At 40.6% G+C, this 21,077-nt stretch overlaps 1 protein-coding gene across 3 annotated transcripts; it reads right to left on the minus strand.

Annotated features, from left to right (window-relative positions):
• Positions 1-5,747: 5,747 nt before the first annotated feature.
• On the minus strand, positions 5,748-20,536 carry LOC308116912 (neuroplastin-like). 3 transcript variants are annotated; one of them, XM_080475426.1, is made up of 9 exons: positions 20,215-20,481; positions 14,213-14,560; positions 12,167-12,335; positions 11,979-12,073; positions 11,085-11,218; positions 10,432-10,705; positions 8,221-8,242; positions 6,975-7,051; positions 5,748-6,817 (listed from the first exon to the last, which is right to left on the minus strand). In XM_080475426.1, exons 1-8 carry the CDS (start codon positions 20,303-20,305, stop codon positions 6,991-6,993), a joined length of 1,194 nt encoding a protein of 397 aa, XP_080331552.1. In that variant the 5' UTR covers positions 20,306-20,481; the 3' UTR covers positions 5,748-6,817; positions 6,975-6,990. The 3 variants fall into 3 exon arrangements, with proteins under 3 accessions (XP_080331552.1, XP_080331553.1, XP_080331551.1); XM_080475427.1 differs by lacking the exon at positions 14,213-14,560 and having other exon boundaries at positions 20,215-20,536; XM_080475425.1 differs by lacking the exon at positions 8,221-8,242 and having other exon boundaries at positions 5,834-6,817; positions 10,399-10,705; positions 20,215-20,480.
• Positions 20,537-21,077: the final 541 nt, after the last annotated feature.

The following is a 21,077-nucleotide window of genomic DNA, read 5'->3' on the forward strand; positions in this document are numbered from 1 at the left end:
AAACATTTGAGATGCGTCAACGAGACGCGGCCGCTCCGATCAAGACAGTCATGTAGAGGCAGGGACGCATGTAAATCCAGGTAAGCTCGCAGGGTGCAGACGGGAGCGCATCGGGATGCAGCATGCTGAGCGTCGGACGTGCCGGAGTGGGAGAATGCTGCTGCTGCTGCTGCAGCTGCTGCTGCTGCTGCTGCTGCTGCAAGTGATGCTGCTGCTGCTGCCGCTGCTGCTCCTGAGATCCTCAATGACAAAGCAGCATCTCCACCTCCCCCAAATATCTGCGCTCTCCCCTCAGACCAAGGTGAACACACACATGCATGCAGCTGCTCCAAAGAGCGCCAACATCTGTCATCCACGAGCCTCCCCGCTTTGTAATAAGGTGAATATTGATGGAGCTAATCCATCGGGTTGCCATAGGAGCCAGGGTGGCACATGCGCTCACCCCGCCCAGTCAGAACAACCGGAGAGGAGGATTCAAGGAGGAGAGTGGATAGTTCACTATAGTTAGGAGAAAGCTCGCCGCGGTCTGCTATTACGCACTGGGCCTTACAATACTGACATTGTTTAAAACACTTATTGTTGTGGCCGATGTGGAGAGTACACCGGCTCTTTCTGTGACTCATAGCTTTAACCTTGTGAGTGGGACTTTTCACACGGTTATTGTGCTTGGAAAAGCACGATGGAGGGAGAGCTTCACCTAAAATACTGCAGCAAACATAAGACAGTACAGAGCAAATTTCATGAATTTTCCTAAATTTGAGTGTTCAAAAGTTAAAAGCCATCAGTTAATTATTTTATTTTAATTTTTTTTAATGCGTCCTTGTTATGCTCTTTGCAAATCCAATGCAGACGGATGGCATGCACCTTGCATTTTTCACTTTATGTTGTGAAAATGAATCCGATAGAACTGGGAAGCCAAAGTGTCCAAGGAGAATATTAGGAGTATTACTGTGAGGCTCACAGCTTCTAACACAATATATTAATATTGACTAGAATGCAATTTCCATCCATCGACTGTGAAACCCTGAGCGGATTCACACCTGCACAGGGAGAACATGCATACTCCATACAGAAAGGTCCAGCCCTCGGACACCATGACTTTCTCACTTTCAGCAAGATACTAACCGAATACATCACCAGGCAACCTGAAAAGTCACTTTAAGATATCAAAAACACATTTGTAAATGTATCTAAAAGGAAAGTGTAAAGGAATCACCGCACTAATCTAACATACCCTGCAAACTCTTCTGTCATTTAATATTAACCCAACACTTCTTATAAGGCCATATGCTTTATCAGCGTCACAAAACCTTTATTTATCCATTTATTCATGTTAAAGACACTTTTATCAACTTAGGGTTGCAAAAGCTGGAGCTGAACCCAGCTGCCTATGAAAACAGGCTATAACACGTATGGGCAATGTAGAATCACAAACTAACCACAGATATAAAACTATAAGTGATCCTCATGTTGATGCAATCTGTAAGAAGCAGCACTTTTATCAAAGACTCCATATAATCAGACTTCTTGCATAAACATTTTTTTTTTTAAACTTGGAATTGTCAAGCAAGACAAACTCCATACATTTTACACGAACAATAGTGAATTGAAGTAGTTAAAAAGTGAGTATATGTATATGTCTATGTATACAAAACCCAAATAGTGATATTATATGGACCTAAAGGATAGACAGAAATATTAATTTCATGTCCTTCTGATTATTTATAGTTTATAAAAACATTTTGTTGCTGGACATGTGCAAACAGCGGTGGGTAACTTGTCCGCCGATACATCACCAACAAGGCTGCCATAAATTGGATCTGTCCCGTATGACACGCTGGAACTGTGACGAGGAGAACTGTAGAGATTGCTTCTACTGAAATATTTCTATGTGGAACAGCGACAAAGTGAGTGAAAAATGAATTCGTCAGAGCTGAGTGCTGAAATTATCTGCATCAGTAACACTATGACAACGAGATATGAAATTAAAACCCAAAAAATATATGAATAGTATGACTAGCAAGCATACTCAGTCAATCTGTTTAATCTGTGTGTGTGTGTGTGTGTGTGTGTGTGTGTGCGCGTGCGTGCGTGCGTGTGTGTGTGATATAGAGGAGGCTTGTGCTTTTTCCTTTTCTGTGACATTCATAATATTACAATGTGTTATGTTTACATGTTTACATCTGATGAAAGCAATTTGTTAAGTAATGAGGCTTTTTGCATGTTAAAGTAAACACTTTGTGGTGAAAGCTGAAACTGCTCCAGGAAACACTCATTTTTTTTACGTGCATGAAATTCCATTTGAAACTTTTGTTTGTATTTTCTTTTTTTCCACATGTGCATTATCTAAATGCACATTCTTTTCCACGGCAGCAGGACAAAGAAAATGCTGTCACATTGCAAACACTTGATCTTGCCTGTCGGTGAATGCGCTGCTGTATGCAGAGTGTTAGTAAACTCTTGAAGATAGTTGGCCGTCAGAGAAAAGAAGATCTGAAAACAGTAAAACATACAACAGCTTTTTTTTTTTCCCCCTCACAGAGAGCAAACTCTGTGGCTGGATAAAATAAAGCCTCAATCTACCCCTCCTCCAAACAGCTTTGTTCAATTAAAGTTCTGTATCCCTCCCTTTTAAGTAAATTATATAAAATATCACAGTGAATTTACAGGATTTGCAAAAACAGCCGGAAAATCTCTTGATTGACGTGTACCCTCTGAAGTAATTTGACATAAATACCACAACTATCCCACACTTATTTTATTGTATCCTAAATCCTTTTGTGGCTGACAGCAGCACTCTGTAGTGTCCATAGTGAGAAGCTCCCAAATTCAACTCCAGCCTCGGGGGAGTCGTCCTGTGTTTGCATGTTCTCCCCGAGCGTTTTTCTCAGGGTGCTCTGGTTTGTTCTCCTAAATTTACTGTAAGTGTGACTGAGAGTGTTCGTAGTTGTCCATCCCTGATTGATTGTGTGCAATTTATGACACACGATTGGTTCAGCTGGCAAACTGAAGAACTTAAACTGAATGCCGACATGCAGGTACGTCTCAAAAAATTAGAATATCATGAAAATGTTCAAGATTTTTTGTCACTCATTTCAGAAAGTCAAACCCATATAATGATATAGGCTCGTGACACATAGAGTGAAATATTTCAAGCCTTTATTTCTCGAAATGTTGATGATTTCTTTAAATGGTCTCTCAGTCTGGGTCAGTAGGCTACACGATCATGAATAAAGGAAGAGTGGAGAGGCTCAGAATCCACGTTGCTTGAAGTCCAGTGTGAAGTTTCCTCAGTCTGTGAGGATTTGTGCTGCCATGTCATCTGCTGGTGTCGCTCCACTGGGTTTTCTGAAGTCCACAGTCAACGCAGCCATCTACCAGGAAACTTTTAGAGCACTCCATGCTTCCTTCTGCTGACAAGCTTTATGGAGATGCTGGTTTCATTTTCCAGCAGGACTTGGCACCTGCCCACACTGCCAAAGGTACCAGAAGCTGCTTCAATGGCCGTGATGTTACTGGGCTGGATTGGCCAGCAAACTGGCCTGAGCTCAACCCCAGAGAGAATCTGTGGGCTATTGTCAAGAGGAAGGTGAGAGACACCAGACCAACCATGCAGATGACCTGAAGGCTGCTTTCAAAGCAACCTGGGCTTCCATTACGCCTGAGCAGTGCCACAGGTTGATGGCCTCCATGCCACGCCGCATTGACGCAGTAGTGCATGCAAAAGGAACCAAACCAAGTATTGAGTGCATAGAAATGAACATACTTTTCAGAAGCCTTACATTTTTGTTTTAAATATCCTTTTTTCCTTGATCTTATGTAATATTAAAATTTTCTGAGACACTGAATTTTGGGTTTTCACCCTGTGTAAGCCATAATCATCAAAGTTTCAAGAAATAAAGGCTTGAAATATTTCACTCTGTCATGAGCCTATATCATATATGGGTTTGACTTTCTGAAATGAGTGACAAAATATATTGAACATTTTCATGATATTCAGATTTTTTTGAGATGTACCTGTATGTTCAGCAAGGACTAAAGTGTGAATGATTAAAAAAAAAAAAATAAATATATATATATATATATATATATATATATATATATATATATATATATATATATATATATATATATATAATCTCTCCAATCTTTGGTCTAAAAATCCTTCTAAATTTGTCAGAAAAGCACTGGTCTGTTTATGAATCAGTTCATCAGACTGACTTAACCTTCACCTAACATTTGCGAGATTAATCCACACGCACAGAACAACAAATCATTTCTGACAGAAGTTGTGTTCAGTACTTCCAGCGGTTGGCTTTTTTTTTTTTTTTTAAGGTTCATAAAGTCACAGATGTCTCCGTGCTCCAGAAACGGGTAGATTTTGGGACTGTTTGAATCCTGCTCACACATTAATCCAGGACGAAGCCTTACATCACAGGGAGAGGGACCCGATAATCAATAGAGTCTTTCAAAAGATTAAAACAACAGTATGATAACAAATTGTTATGCAGCTTATATTAGTTCGAAATGTGCTGCAGAAAACCATCGCTTCAACAGAACCAGTGAGACTGATGCCATCAGCCGGCACACGCAACACTGTCGTGCCCCCTATTGGTACACTAACACTACTCCATGTAAAGTGTCTGTCACACAAACACAAACACAAACACAAACACACACACACACACACACACACACACACACACACACACACACACACACACACACACACACACACACATACAAAATATAATTTTTTTAAATCTTATTTTTTCTGAAGACTTTACCAACAGAAATCCAATACGTCTGAAAACAATTGTTTTGGTTTTTTTGGCAAAATGTCGTGAAACGTGACATCAAAGTCTTCCTCCCAATTAGAATTTCGATAAGGAAATATAACAATGTCAATTTATGAACATTTGACCCACAAATGCCCCACTATAATACTCGGAGCTGATAGTTTAATAGGAAATAAAAAACGAACAAGATACAATTAAAGTCTTCCACAGTATTTAAAAGTGGTAAAAATGGACTTTATCTGCCCAGTTTATTTGATAAGTGCCTCGAAAGATAACACGTCTTTTGTAAAAGCCAATTACTTTTTATGCCTTTCCCAATGGGCAGTTCAATCGAAATGGAAAATCAAGAGTGCAGAAATTCCCTATTAATCTTATAGGGGGACAATAGGGAGACATCTGAAGAGCATTTTTTGTGGCGTGTAGGTGCTCATATGTCAGATTAGGGTCGAGGAGCCCCTAATAAACGGGGGTCCAGAAGCTCCTGTGAAAAAAACCCCACTATGATTAAGGAGCAGTTACTCATAAATGGAGCGATGTGTCTGGAGAAGAATTACATTTATTAAAAAAAAAACAACAACAAAAAATCTGTATAACGAACTTTGCTTTGCTGCTCCTTCCTGAAGTGAAACTTTACCATTGTGCTCTATTGCAGTCCTCCCAAATGCTCAATAGATGGTGCTGTTCTCCACAAGCGTTAGGTTTTCTACTCTTTGACAGCTGCTGAAGGGGTGAGTCTTCATTCGATTCATTTAATGTGTCGACATTTCACTGGTATTTACAGACACAGAAGGAATAAAATATGTCCATAACGAGTTAATACAAAAAAAAAAACCTAAAGGTAATTTTGTAAAAAAATATCCACAAACAGTAAAGAAAATATATACTAATAAATGCAAACATTCAGACACATCAACAACAGAAACTCCTTTAGTCCTTTTTTATTTTTTTAAATGCATCTGCTGCAGACAACAAGTTTAAAGTTGGGCTTGTAACTGAATGTAATTTGCAAAGAAACCAAGTCAAGAGACGCATTTCCTTCTTAGAGATATTTATTCTTAAAAATGACTCGGGATCCTGGAATTTGCTTCACATGTGTCAGCACTGACGTGAGCTTTTCTTACTCCTCCTCCCACGTCAGCTGTAGAGAATTCATGCAGCCGTGTAGTATGCCATCAACGCTCTACGGTGATCCTACTAGTTTAAAGCTTTGTCACAGATAAATCAAAAGCTGTAATGATTTTTAATATATTGATATGAATAATAATTGCATAGGATAATAGCCATGCTGTACAATACACATAAATATAAAACAATATGTTAGGATGATTAGTACAGATTTCCTAAAGTAGGTTTATACAGTTCCTCAATATTCTCAACATTTAAGTGCATCATATAATATGAATAATCTTTATATTTACGTTGGTCTGATACATAGTTATAGTGATTTAATACATAGAGTACATACATACAGTAAAGTAAACCTTAATCAAATTTAGAGGGACATTGCAAAGCCCTTAATATGCAATAGATATTCTCTGATAAAATGAATGGATGGTATGCAGTGGAATGATAAAACTGTACACATCTGTCATACCAGAATATGGTGGTATTTTCTTTTACATTGCTGAGTTTTGTTTTTCACAGCGCGGGTTATCTACATGAAGCCACTCTCAGAGAAAAGAACAAAACAAAAAAAAAAAAGCCATTTCTGTATCAAACAGAAGGTCACATCTTGCATGCATTACTTTAGAAGTCGGAAAAATGTAAAATTAGTGATTAAGAGAGAAAGAAATCTGGAAACCTCAACAACGGCATGCAGCAACAATGATTATAATGGTAGCAATTCCATAATGGTTTGAGTGCCTCCCGACCTCTCACCCTCACACGATAAAATCATAAGGCATGCCTCTTTAAATTCCTCCACAAACATACTTTCAATGGCAGATACATCCTATTAACAACGGGCATGGAGTCCCTTCTTGTTTACCTTCATGTGGTCAATACATGTGTAACAAGACCTGCGAATGAAGACAAAAACAAACTCGTTACAGCATTCTGAGAGTATTCCTGTTTTGGTTGTGAGGACCTTTTAGTGGAGATATTGCATGTGTTGGAGGCCACAAGGCTCTAACACATATTCATCATCAGACATCCGTTTAATAATTCAATACTTACTCAGCAGAAAGTCTGCTCAGTTTGTGTTCCTCTGGCGGAGATTCTTGTCTTTGTGGTTGTTGGTAGAGTTGGTTTTCCTTCAGCGGGAAGTAAATGACATAATTAGATGTGACCTCAAATGAAATAACTTTTTATTGATGTTTCACTCACATTTCTGATCAGCAGCTTATCAGAGAAAGACAGATTACACTTCTAATCACAGGGAAAATCCTGATTGCTATTTTTTTCCCCAACAGAGCTTTCATATTATAGATTGGACACTCTTGAGTACGACTTTAATGCTTTGCACACAGGAAATTAATAAAATGTTATAACATTCTTGAGATGTTATTAAAATATCATAAAAAAAAAAGGGTTCCACTAAGATAGCAAGTGTAATCTGTAATAAACAAAAAACTGCTCATTGAATTCAGTCTAATGATTTACTGATAAGGACAGGAAAACATATTTCCATTTATATCTTCTTACTAACTCACTCTTTGTCTTTATTTTATTCTCCTTATATATTTTACAAATCATCAACACCCTATGATCTCAGGATAATATATGCAAATATAACAATCTTCTTAATTATTGTACAATGTGGTCAAAATTTGTGTTAAGATATTTTTATTTTAACAGAAAAACAAATCTAACAAAATACATTAAAGCCCTTTGTGGAATCTAAAGTAAACCTGGGGAACTGTCCATTGCGTGTATGTCTAAAGGTTTGTGCTCTTGTGTGTTCCTGAGTGTTTCTGCCAGTGGTTGGCTTTACTGTAAGGTTGTGTTGAATCATAAAGGAAAGGGAGTCCAGAGCTTTTCTGAGACGCAATTTGATGAGAAAGGTTGATAACCACTGCAGTAAATTATTCAATAAGTCATGATATGTGATTTATAAATGTTCATTTAGAGAGCCACAGGGAAGTGTTGTAGTTTTAAGGACAAGAAAGGTTCCACGAACTAGAAGCTCCACAATAAAATCTCAATATTATGATGGCATTTAAGTCACAATAAGATATTACACCCTACATACTGTGATTTAATAAAAAAAACACTGTACAATGTGTCTCTAAAGCAAACTTTCTCGATATTTGATTTAGCAGGCAGTTGTGGACAGGAAGATCATAGAAAAAGTGACTTAAAATACAGTTGAACATTTTCAGCTCTGCCGCTTGATGCTGACCATTGTTTGTCACAAGAACATACTACTAAACACAGCTTACGAAGCTAAACCAAGTAAAGACAATCAAGTGTTTATACTTACACTGGTCCAGCTAGGTCATCATCTGAGGCAACAAGGAAAAATATGGAGAAGTGAAGATCAAAATAATCAAAGTCACCGCAAGGAAGTTGCACACGCTGATGAAGTGCTTATCATGTAGACTAAATAACACGTGATGGGTTGAACTCTGCAGACCTTCGGACGGTAACATATGTGAAGAATGTGTGATGGGATGGAAACGTAGCCCAGATGAACTAACGAAATAGTGAGCAATTGGCCATCATGCCGCAGGAGAATTACTCACGAAAACATATAGAGTGCGATTAGACACCACATCAAAAAGGACATGAGCAGGAGAGAACGGTTTCACACAGGCAAAATTCAAATGTGAAAAAAAAAAAAATACTGTTGTCATGCAGAGACAAGCAGCGCTCACAAAAAAAAAAAAAAAAAAAAAAAAACATCTGTTCTCTCAGAGAGATTAATGAGAAGCAGCTCTGTCAATATCAGCCCTCGACTGAGGGGTAATAACTCGGTGAAGCGGTGTGAAACAGTGACAGAAGAAATGGCTGATAAACACCAATCATTTTTCAAGTCTCTGCAGTGAGTTGCATGCCATTTCACTGCTGTCGCAATTATGGGTGCGAAGTGAAGATACAGAGTTATTGTTTAGTAAGAGAAAACCTCCACTTGACCCTAAGGTGGAACACAGAAGAAGCTTGAACAACACTGTTTAACTGTGAACCTGAAAGAGATTAGGCAGAAAGCTTATTGAAATTCATGAGGCATGCAAATTCTCACACTTACCACGAACATGGGTTAGGTTAAGCAATTTGGAAAAAAGGGGAGGATGGGAGATATTACAACAGTCTGTTAAAATATTTAACAGCTCACCCAATTTAAAGAGAGGCGAGGAAGATATGAATTATTAACAATCCCTGCAAGAACTTGCATCATGCATCCTACAGCAATTCTGCACTTTTACTGAGCGGCTGGGAAGTTTTGGGGTGACATTAGCACCCCTAAAATCTGCAGCAGTCCATTTCTGGCAGTGATAATAAAGAAAGAAAAAAAAAAAAGAAAAAGGTAATGACGATGTATTCCTGGGCGAGTGCCAGCGACCGACAGCTCTGAGCCGCCTGTCACTCACTGCATATTGCATTTAATCAGCATGTGACAGCGTCGAAATTCAGCTTGAGAGGAAAAGGTCACCCAAATACAAATAATGCATAATCTATGATACAGTAAGACTCCGGGGAAATGAAGTAGTATGAGAAAAATCACAGGATGATTTATCCTGGCTGACGGTTCTAATGATTAAGCTTGCCAAAGCTTAGGGACATCACAAGGTCCCTGGAAACCATTTAATAATTTAAGTGTCCACCCCCGCAACACTGTGGTATCATATTCCTCATTAATATTAAATGCATGAAAATGTCCTGACAAGGAGTGACCTACTGCAACAGTGTCTGCTTATGCAGTCGTCCCCGCCAGACTAAATTACTGATAAGAAGACCGGCAGTGTCAGATGGCTCTGCTCGTGAAACTGGGGAAGGAACAACTCAGATCAGGGGTCTGCAACCGGCGGCTCTGAAGTCACACGTGGCCCTGGAACTTTCATAAAATTATAGTTAAATAAGCGTTTGATCTTGTTTTCAGTTTCTTAATGCACACAGAGTAATTTTCAAAGGACTTTTAACTCCTGGTTAAAAAGGAATTTTTATAAAAGGCATAACTAAAATGGATATAATGGAAAACAAAAACCCTGCTAAAATAGCTTCAAAACAATTGCTAGACTATTAAAAAAAAAAAAAAAAAAAAAAAAGCTTAAAAAGGGAGGAAAAAAAACACAAAACACACAAAAAAACCAATGAATAAGAAGGTTGGAATTGTTTACCATCCTACATTGTAATTGAAACCTCATGAATACAACATGAGACAGTTTATGTTCTTACAGCAAAACTATATATGAAGAGTTGGCCTTATTTTGAAGATTAAATGTGTCTTGCGGCTCCAGTTACATTTTATTTTGTTCAAAGTGAGAAAATGGCTCCTTTGGTGGAAAAGGTTGCAGACCCCTGATGTAGATCCACACAGTTTGCCCCTCATTTTGTCTGACAATAGGACTTTGGGATGCAAAACCTAATAGTTTGCATTGACTTCACAGATCACTCTCAAACATGAAGAATTAAATCCATTTCAGTTCAGCTTTAGAAAGACTAATCAAAGCGGTGCTTGGTCCTGGTGACTCACCGTCTTGTAAGTCGTCTGGCTTCTTGCGCTTCTCATAAACGACGATGATGATGACCAGGATAATGATCTCAGCCAAAACCCCCAGAAGAGGCCACAATGGAGCCAGGTGGCTGCGGACCCTCAACACAGACTTCTCGTCGCGGCTGCCGATCATGTTGGTGGCGTTGCAGTGGTACTCGCCCGGGTCTAAATTGATGTCCAGGTTGCTGATGTGGAGCTCGGTGTAGTTGTCTCGGCTGCTGATGGAGAAGCGCCCGGTGGTGTTATCAATATCCTGTCAAATGGGGATATCCAAAATGTGTTTAGAAGCAGAAAAATATGTAAAGATTTAGGCAAAGTGGACAAAGGTCAAATTGTGACGGATAAACAGGTTGGATTTTGCGACGTGTTCAAACACTCCAGCGGCCGGCTTCTACTTGAAGTAAACCGAGGAAGGAAAAGAGATTACTGTAGGTCCAACTGTTGCAAAACTTAATGCAGATTTTTGATTTTTAGATACTCTTTGCTTTTGCAGGGTGAATTCAGGACTCTCAGTGTTCTAATGTTCAGCACATGTTTATCATTTCTGCATTTTTAGAAGACAAACTGTTGAAATCACAAATCAGTTACATGGACAAACATCTGTCAATACAATGTATATTCAAGGGACGTACCCTAAAAATGCCATTATCAAACTTGCGCCAGGTCCAGACGGGGTGAGGATAGCCCACAGACTTGCAGTAGAGCACAGCAAGCTGACCTTCATTCTTATTCTCACTACGCTTGTGGCCTGTGATCTCAGGAGCAGCTAAGAGAAACAGAATAGGTTATTTGCAAACTGAAACTTATGATTGTGCGAAGATGTACAGAGTTATTTAAAGAAAATCAAGCCCAATGAAGAAAAATATTAGAAACATTATAGCTGCAATAATCAATAAACTAAGCACCAAACAATCCATCAATCTAAATGATGTAGTCGTTCACAGTAACAAACTACACTAAAAATGAGAATTAAACCCTCAATAGAAGAACAAAACGTTAACTTATACACCGTTACAATGATGGTAAATACAGGATAAAGCATGTGCGTTTGGCGGTTCAACATCAAACGAAATGACACGAATTTAATTCACACATTTCTATTTAATCTGTGAGGAGCTTTTGATCCAGTCTAACCTGAATATAATAAATCAGCGTGGCTCTAAATCTTATTTCATACTAGATGAACGGAAATTTCCCACAAAATACCTAAACTGCCCCAAACACCAGTTTCCCTTCATAACGATGCATGTGTGACAGCAGAAAAGGCTGACCAGATTTTGCCGTGGAGACATAATCCTTTCCCATCAGACAAACAAGACACCATCTGCTGCCACTGAGCCGAGCATTGGCTGGATGGAGGTGTCAAGGGCGCCGGCTGCCCCCTGAGCAGCCAGCAGAGCCGCTTGAAATCACAGGTCCTCACATGACAGGGCTGCGAGAGCTCAAGGCCATCTTTCCAACTGGTGACATCGCTAACGTGGCCTTCAAACAGCTAAGGCGCCTGCAGGTCACAAATCATCACCTACATTTGATTTCGATAGTGGCGTTGCCCGGAGGAGCCAAGTCGAAGGTGTAGACACACATGTACAGTCCAGCATCGTCTCCTCGAGGTCGCTTCACTCTGCAGATTAAAGAAGTGGCTCGTGTGAAGCCACATCAGGCTGATCAAGTCTCCCGCAAACGCTCATGCACTGTTTTTGCCGCGACCGCCCACCTGTACTCGGTGTTCCTGTTCGTGCCGCGTGTTTCGGGGATCTCCTCCCCATTCTTCATCCAGTAGCTTTCCTGGTGGATGCTGTGGGCGCTGGTCAGGTTGCACTGCAGCGTGAGACCGTCGCTGTCCACAGGAAGCGTGACGTGTTCAGAGGCAGCAATCGACGGCTCTGCAACAGAGACGTCCCTCAGTGACTGCACAAATATGGTTTGCCAGGATCAGTGGGTGAGAGTGTGTTGGAAGATGTAAACAATGCTGCACAAGGGTTCAGTCAGACACCACGGCCAACCGTTCTTTACAAAACATAGCACAGAAATAGAGTTACAAAGTGGGAGGAATTATTTTGAGTGTCCTGTTTTCTTAAAGTAGAAGCCCACTTTTTTTTTTGCTGGCATGACTTTTGGTTTACGCAACTTCTGAAACAATGGTTTTTGTATTTTTGTCTCAACTGTAACTATGAGGTTTTTTTAAATTTGTTCCTCCTCTGCTTTACAGTGCTAAAGGGCAAAAGGGTCACAGGCCGAGGGTCTATTTAGAGCCATAATCTAAACTACACCAAAAACAAAAACAGGATTTTTTAAAACCTAAAAGTAAAGTGATTGGAAAACGTTTTATAAAGGCAATTCTGCGCCTTTATTAAAAAGCATTCAAATGCAGCTTGAACATTCAACTGATGTGATTTAGCTTTTAGACAATAAGGGCCTAGTTTTCATTTTTGATGGACACATTGACTGAAAATTTTGTTTGATTCATAACATAAACACACCATAAGGTATTACAACCGGTGTAATGGAAAGGCTTGACACTTGTTGGTTTGCTTTTGTATTGTTCTTATTATTGACTGATTTATTTATTTATTATTTTTATTATTATTATTATTATTTTTATTATTATTATTATTATTATTATTATTATTATTATTATTATTATTGTGTGCGTTTTGCTTTGTCTTGATATGTTCTGTATGTGTTCACTTTGTGGTGTTGTATAAAAAATTATTGATTGGAGAGAGAAAAAATAAGGGCCTAATTGGACAACGACCACGCTGCCTAATCCTGATTATCTCCATCTTGTTTGCACATGCAGAGACTAGTTAACCTCTTAATCTGCAGTCACAGTGTCAAATACACAAATACACTTCAGTGTGACATTCTTTAGCAAAGCTACAGCCCTTAATGACATGAAGGGCAATGTAACAATGATTTTCCATTTGAATACTTTTTTTTTTAAATATATGAGTTTTATTTAAAAACTCATATATTTAAAAAGGACAAACCCTCCAATATCGAATAAAAAAACAAAAACAGGAAATGTTTTGGTATAAAATATTAAAAAGGATCAAAATTATTTAAGACTTTGATTATTACAAACAATCCTACCTTTAGAAACACATGTGTCATGTAACATGATGCAACATGCTTTGACACGCAGGATTATCATCATAAGTTTTTCTTTTCATTTAGGTCTCCGGTTCTTGTACTTGTCCTACCTACCTAACCCCAACACTAACCCTAAGTATTTATGAGAAAATATATACTGATACATAAAGATTGTCTGGTTCTGGTGGGATAAAGTTTGCTCTGGTATAAATCAGAAATAATAAATAAGGTATATTTTGACTTGATTGAATGTTTGTGGCCAAGGTCTAAACTTTGTAGCTCAGAGCTATCACTCTGCGAAATTCAACACTTTACACCACGCAGAAGATACACATTATGGCAAGAATAGAACATGTTTGAAACTTCACAATATGAGAATAAATACAGGGGGATGAGAACAAAACAGGTGGAGGGGAAGTCTACAGAGAGGACGAAGGGAAACTAAACTCTACAATCTGCACTGAGCCCATGAACAAAGACACTGCAAACTACAGCTAAACTCTGCTTGGAAAAGATAAGCTGAAGAAGATGGGGGCTTTTTCTTCCTTTTCCGGGTCTGTATGGGAGGAAGGCACCGACAGTGGAAACTAGAAGTCCTGGTGGAAAAGGTTTTAGGGAGGCTGAATCACTCGGGAACAGGGACGGTGGCTCCACAATGAAGACTCACTCTGCAGCAACGTTATAGTAGCCTGAGCGCGGATCCAGGTGGTGGTGGGGTTTTGTTGCAGGTCATTGCGTCGCGGGTCATTGCTGGCTCGGCACTCGTAAGTCCCCGCATCGTCCAGCGTGAGACGCGAGACCCCCAACACACTCACCGCGTTGGCCCCATAGGCCGTGCTGATTGAAACCCGCCTCTTACGGGCTCCATCCCACAGTTGCCTGAAAGAGTCGGCTCGGTTGATCTCAGAGTACCACCACTGGATTTCAGGCGTGGGGTTACCTACCACGTCACAGTACAGCTCGAAAGTATCACCCGTGAGCTTAGTCTCAGAAAGCGGGGATTTCATAAAGCCCGCTGGTGTTGGTGGTGATTTATGGGGAAGCAAGTCCAGTGATAGGCCAGAAAAAAAAGAAGTAGTGTCGGGGGGAGAAAAAAAAAAAAAAAAAAGAAAATAACAAGTTAAATTAAATAAACATAATAAACAAATCAGAGAAGACAAGACAAATGGAAAAAAATACACAAATTAAAATGAAATTCAGTTTAGACAAGAAAAAAAGAAACATACTCTGTTCACATCTTATCAACACAAAACTATCAACCATATGTTGTAGTCATATGTCAGCACAGACCGATTTAATGGTTTATTTATTGGATCGGTCGAAGACCATATTTTAGTCGATATGGTGTTCTTGGCAACAGTTAATTGCAATCCCTCATTGTTGTTATTTACAGACTAATTATCTTTCAGTTAACCAACCTATTGTTTGACCTCTGACATACAATGTGAAATATAATTTTTCCCGCAGGATGTCAATTTCAAAATTCATCAAACTGTCAGGAAAATTCACATGAATATACTTGAGAAAGGAGAGCGAGAGAGAGAGAGAGAGAGAGAGAGCGAGAGCGAGAGAGCGAGAGAGAGAGAGAGAGAGAGAGAGCGAGAGAGAGAGAGCGAGAGAGAGAAAGAGAAAGAGAAAGAGAAAGAGAAAGAGAAAGAGAAAGAGAAAGAGAAAGAGAAAAAGAGACGACCTCAGAACTGCCTGAGATGCTACTGATGCTATTCCTGTAAAGTTTCAAGTTAATTCTGCTGGGACGTCCCTGCTAGGCTGCTCTCACTTGGTTTTATCCAGTTAATGACATGAAGTGAATTTGTGCCAGTCGCGCGCACACACACACACACACACACACACACACTCACACACACACACACTCACACACACGCACGCACGCACGCACGCACGCACGCACGCACGCACGCACGCACGCACGCACACACGCACACACACACACACACACACACACACACACATCCCAAAGTCCTCCACATGACCTTGTCATTTCCAGTCTATCAGTAACATCACTGGAGGTCTGAGGAGTTTGTCTACATGATCATTGGACTAATGAGACACAGATAATGGATGAGCAGTTCGGTCAGTTTTACTAGACTGAAAAACAAACTGATTGTGGCTGAAAGGAGGAGGAGAAGAAGGAGAAGAAGGAGCGTGGTCTATAGGCGCTGTGGAAAAGCTTTGTGGAGATTGAAAGGAGATTTATAGAATCTGCAGCTCCAGGTCTCTGGGGAACGTGTGGGCGCATGGTGATAGACCCCCTCCGTTTCCATAGAAGCACTCTACGGTAACTAAGTAGGAAGAGGAAGAGCCAGCCAACCAGATCAGGTAGACAATCACAAAACAGACAATCACATGTGGGTTTTTTTTCTTTTTCTTTTTTGAGTGGAGCTGACATCATTAATCACTGTTGCTCTGCCCACCACTGGCTGTTCAGGGTCAACCTCATATACTGAGGGTTCCTATAGATTCCTGCATACGGCATCAGTAAACAACACGAGTGGGACAGAAACCTAAAAACAACACCTCAGCTCCCAACACAGCACTGCTGAGAGACGGACCCTGCCACCTCCGATAGTCGAGATGCCTCAAAAGTGCTGAGTCAGTTTGCCCCGTCCCTGCACGCCACCGGGCTGAACACATCACTCATGTCACGCTGATGTTAGTGTTAGGCTTGGTGTGTGGAGCACACCAAGCGTGGGATCTTTAAAAGGTCCCACTTTATACAGTTTTTCAACACTTCCACACAGGTGTCAGAGGTCCAACCACAGTATTGGCCCAATTCCAGCCTTGGTGCTGAATTTCAGTCTAAAAGTCCCTCTAGTGAGCTTCACTGAGAACAGGATGTTTCCGGGTCTATACAATGAGCTCTGCCTGTCTGCGCCTACTCCATGGCACTCTTAGAAAGAAGATCAGTGTTGCCAGATTGGGCATGTTTACACCCAATTGGTCTTCTTGGGGAGCATGTTTGTGTAAAAAAAAATTATTTGTTTATTTAGTGCAGTTTTGTGCTTATGACGTGTTCCTTATTACACATGAGTTTTTACAGAGGTTGAGCTTTGTTCTGGTTTGTATTGAAGTGAAATGGTTTTACTTCATGATTGTGCTGGAAACAGTGAGTCGGACTTGGCAACCCTGGAGAAGCCGCGGCTTTCCGGTACCATCCACTAATGTTTATTGTGGATTCATCGCTATAGCTCATATAAATGCTGTTTTTCAACCATACCCATTTGAATCAGGATCTGACCCAGAAGAAGAGGCTCCAGAAGAAGTTCAGACTCTGCGCCATTAGCTACCACTAGCGCCTGCTCACTGTAAAGGTAACTGTTACGGTTTTTCATATCATACTGAATTTATTCACTAGATCAGTAATCTTTGTATGTTTTTATCTACCTGTGGCAGGGTCCAAGTGAGTATCCACTACCAGAGGACCCCTGCATGACATCATGAAGGGAAAATCTCTGAAACGGCTGCATGATCACACGTTCACTAAGACGAGGAGCAAGTGAGGGGGATGACAGACTTTCTTCACTTCTGGGGCCCTCATACACAGGCTATGGGGACACAGATTACTGCTAAAACAAGACATTCTAAAAGTAATTTTGGAAAATATGGGACCTTTAACTAACAACCCACATGTCCTTGTCAATTCAATTGAGTTTTATTAACATAGCCAGCTCAATGTTAAAATATAGAGAAATGTGCAACACTTCCACATGAGCAATCAAAGGTGGCAGTTGTGAGAAAAACTTCCTTTTTCATCAGAAAGTAACATCCAGAAAATCCAATCTTAGAGATGCTTTTCTGCTTTTAATTTAATCAATAGTGAGAAAAATCATTCATATTATTACATTGGAGTAAAACATGTCTCCATTAAATTATTTGTTCGGTTTTTGTTTAAAAGCTCAAATATACCAAATATTTCCCACAATATAGGACCAATATCACTTTTGTTTAATAATATAATTATCATTACATTTTTATATGTGATTTGTCTTGATCAACTCTTGAAAGTTAACCATGAAGCTACAAAGAAAATCTGATATTTAGAGAAGTTTGGAAAACATTTTTTTTTAAAGTGCATAGGTTGAATCAGTATGTACTTCATGCAAATAAAATTAATTACTTTAAAATGCCTCGTATCTAGACTTACTTGCATAATGAAATGTCCCATTTTGGTATATTTGCCTATATTCAAACAACAATATGAACTACCAGAAATACGCTGTCATGCTGAAACTAATTGGTCATGTACAAATCTGGAAAAATAAAACGTAATTATTAAATGAGTCCAGTTTATAATTCTCCTGAAGGTCCCGTTTGAATTCAACGTGTGTGCCATTTTCTGGTTGATTAGTCAAACTACACATCTGACAAGCAGCCCAACCTGACAACAGATGGCCTCCAACAATCCTGAGTGTTTCCTTTTCTCTGTATCTGATAAATCCTTTCAAAGTGGTGTAATGTGAAGTGATTCATGGCCAGAGTCCCAGTTAATGTACCAACACGTATCGAGCAGCTAACTGGATGTTAAATTAATATTCTCTCGGAACAGGAAAGAGCAGAAGAAGACAGTTTAGTCTGCATTACTGTATAAAGACGTTCATGTTCAGAAACCACAAGTACAGCCCAGGTAGCGCTCATGTTTTTTGTAACATCATTACTACATCATATGATATAGTTGGTTAAATGGTTTAAATGATTTACTTGAAATATTGTTCAGGGTTTTGATGTTTCGTACAGAAGTCATTCGGGAGCTTCAGAAACAGCTAAGCTTTATTATTTGTCATCACTCTTATTCCATTTTCCAGCAAGGTTACCTTTACCTTTCATGTAGAAGAGTGAATCTGAGCTGAAATAGAAATTGATAAGCATCTGTGTGAATGATCACTTCATGATCAACAAAGGTCACTTTTCAGGTAGAAATGACACATTTTCACAGATTTCAGCCTTTGAATTGTAAAATTTCTTGACAATCTTATCTGTTTACAAACATTCTTATGTTTCTTTCTTTCTTTTTTTTTCCAACAGTTGAGAAAATAGTTCATCAAAACAACACAAATCTCAGGCAATGTTGCTAATTACAGAGCTCATTTCAAGCTCATTTTGAGGCCGAGAGCATTTTCTCTGCTTCAGTGGAGGAACGCCTTGTTTCTTAATGGTGTTTACATGCTCTAATTCTCAGATCTCAAAATCTGCTTAATAATGGCTATTTTTGCAGCTTTCTGAGAGGACTGCAGACATCTTACAAACGTTCACTTCTTACAGCATAAATTATACACTCCCGAGTATGCACACGTGTGGGCTGCATTATTTGCATTTTGGTCCATTGATACATACAATTACACAGTTTGTATCAGCCACAACATTAATTATATCATTAGAAAGTCCCCTAATAGCCAATGAAACACGTCTTTGGGAGCCTTATTGGGAATCCCTTCACAAATGAACAGCCATTTTTCAAATGGCCGCTGCAGCAATATCCAGCCCTAATAGATTCAACTGCACAAAAATAAGAGGAAATAGGCTGGTTGTACAGTGTGACATTCAGTAAAAAGTGGTAAAGATGCAACAAGATGCGATCAAGAGCCACTGCTCCAAACTAAAAACCCGAACCCCTTCTGCTTTAGCTCTGACTAAAGATGTTGGGAGTGGGTGTGCAGTATAGGAGGAGGTGTGTAATGCAATCCTACACATGGTCTACTCCAGGGAAGGCCAGAAGCTGAATCTTCTCACACGACACTCACAGAGGGATACACGCCACACACTTACAGGATCTACCAGCAGCTACTCAGCTGAGAGAGGGTTACCCTGCCCTAATCCGTTTGGTGGGGAGGAGATTTATGAGCGGAGGGTCAGTTGGTCAAGCAGGACGGAGCTGAGGAGTCAATGCCACTCTGCAGTGCAGTGCATCTCAGTGAAGAGGGAGCAGACCCACTGTTGCAGGAGGACATTAAAGCCATGAGTCCCAGTGCAGCATCTCCACTCTAAAAATAGACACATGCAGCAAAATGGACTGATGCTATTTACAGAGCAGCACTTCTAAGGAGCACCGTCTAATTATTAGTTGATGGGCCTGGAAACTGCAAAGGAGCGGGACTGGTGCAGAGGAGAGGAGAGGAGAGGAGAGGAGAGGAGAGGAGAGGACAGCTGGAGACTGAATGCAGGATTCCTGCATGCATATCTGAGCCGACCCATGCGTGACAGCATGCTGATCGTGTGTGTGTGTGTGTGTGTGCGAGAGAGAGAGAGAGAGCAGAGCAGATAATAAACTTTGGGCCTGCTGCAGTCTAATGAGCGCAACTTGTCCTTGCTGGTGGAGCCGCTCGGCTCAGTATTCAGCTCCACACTTCAAAGGACATTTTAGGGACGTCGCGCAGGCCTCGGAATGGCCCACTTCAGACCCGCAAACACAGATTGGAGCCTATTAATGATTTATTGACCCTTCCTTCTCACACGCCAAGAGAGACCAAACAACGCTTCCCTTCAACCGATCTCTCTTACCGGATGGATTAATGATGAGGCGCTCCTAATAACTGCGGGGTCTACAGAAACCCTGAAGTCAGTGGACGCAGGCGACATATCCCTCCCTTTAAAAACCCGCATACTCGCCATGGTGACAGATTCGTGTATTTTGCACGAGCAGAGCAGGTTTCCTACCGTTCTGGGAAGAGACGGACTGCAGCATCAGAGCTCCTAATATCGCCACCGAGAAGGACATGACTGCGGCTCTTCGCTTGCCACGGATCATCTTCGGAGACGGCGCAGGGAAAATGCCGGTAGGCGCTCGCGCTAAGGTGACCGGGGCGGGCTACGGTGAGACCGACACCTCCAGACTCTCGTCCTCCGCCTTGCAGGGATGGGAGTGTCGCCCACAGCGCTTCTACTGCTGTCCACCTGTGCGTCTCTGTGCTGCCAGTCAGCCCGGTGCGGAGGAGCGGGGGACCACCTTTATACGCCGCCCCTCAAAGCTGCAAGTCCCGCGAGATCCTGCAGGGGCGCACACACCAGCCGGCGCGTGCTCCAATCACAAATTGGAGCAGGAATCAATTCAATCGCTACAATGGACAAGATGGATGCAGCTATTCTCCTGATACAGTGTTTTTGTTTTATTTTTACTACGACTGTTAACCATGTAGACCAGGGGTGTCAAACTCACAGTAGGCCAGGGGACCACATACAGCCAAGTTTGGCCACAAGAAAGTTGAATATTAAATAAGATAGGATGAAAAATAGGTAAGTAATTGTAAATATTAATATATACAAGGTTTAACGGTGACCAATGTAAGCACAGAAAGGATTAAATCATCCAAAACACAGCAAAGACTTTTGAGAGACTTATTGCTACAGGAAGGAAAGATCTCCTGTCGTTCTGGACTTTGGTGGTTGGAGTCTTGTTGCTGAAGGTACTGCTGCTGCTGACCAGGATATCATGGAGGGGTGAGAGACATTGTTCAGGATGGACCTCAGTTTGGACCAGATCCTCTTCTCTGAGACCACCTGCACATCTCCACCCTCACCAC

The sequence above is a fragment of the Lipophrys pholis genome, assembly GCF_963383615.2.
Source record: "Lipophrys pholis genome assembly, chromosome: 11".
Taxonomy (NCBI): domain Eukaryota; kingdom Metazoa; phylum Chordata; class Actinopteri; order Blenniiformes; family Blenniidae; genus Lipophrys; species Lipophrys pholis.

Coding starts and splice junctions, on each gene's coding strand:
- LOC308116912 (XM_080475425.1), bottom strand. CDS start 20,305: ATGATCCGTGGCAAGCGAAGAGCCGCAGTCATGTCCTTCTCGGTGGCG. Junction 14,561..20,214: donor GTCCGTCTCTTCCCAGAACG/GTAGGAAACCTG, acceptor CACCAACACCAG/CGGGCTTTATGAAATCCCCG. Junction 12,074..12,166: donor AACAGGAACACCGAGTACAG/GTGGGCGGTCGC, acceptor TTTAATCTGCAG/AGTGAAGCGACCTCGAGGAG.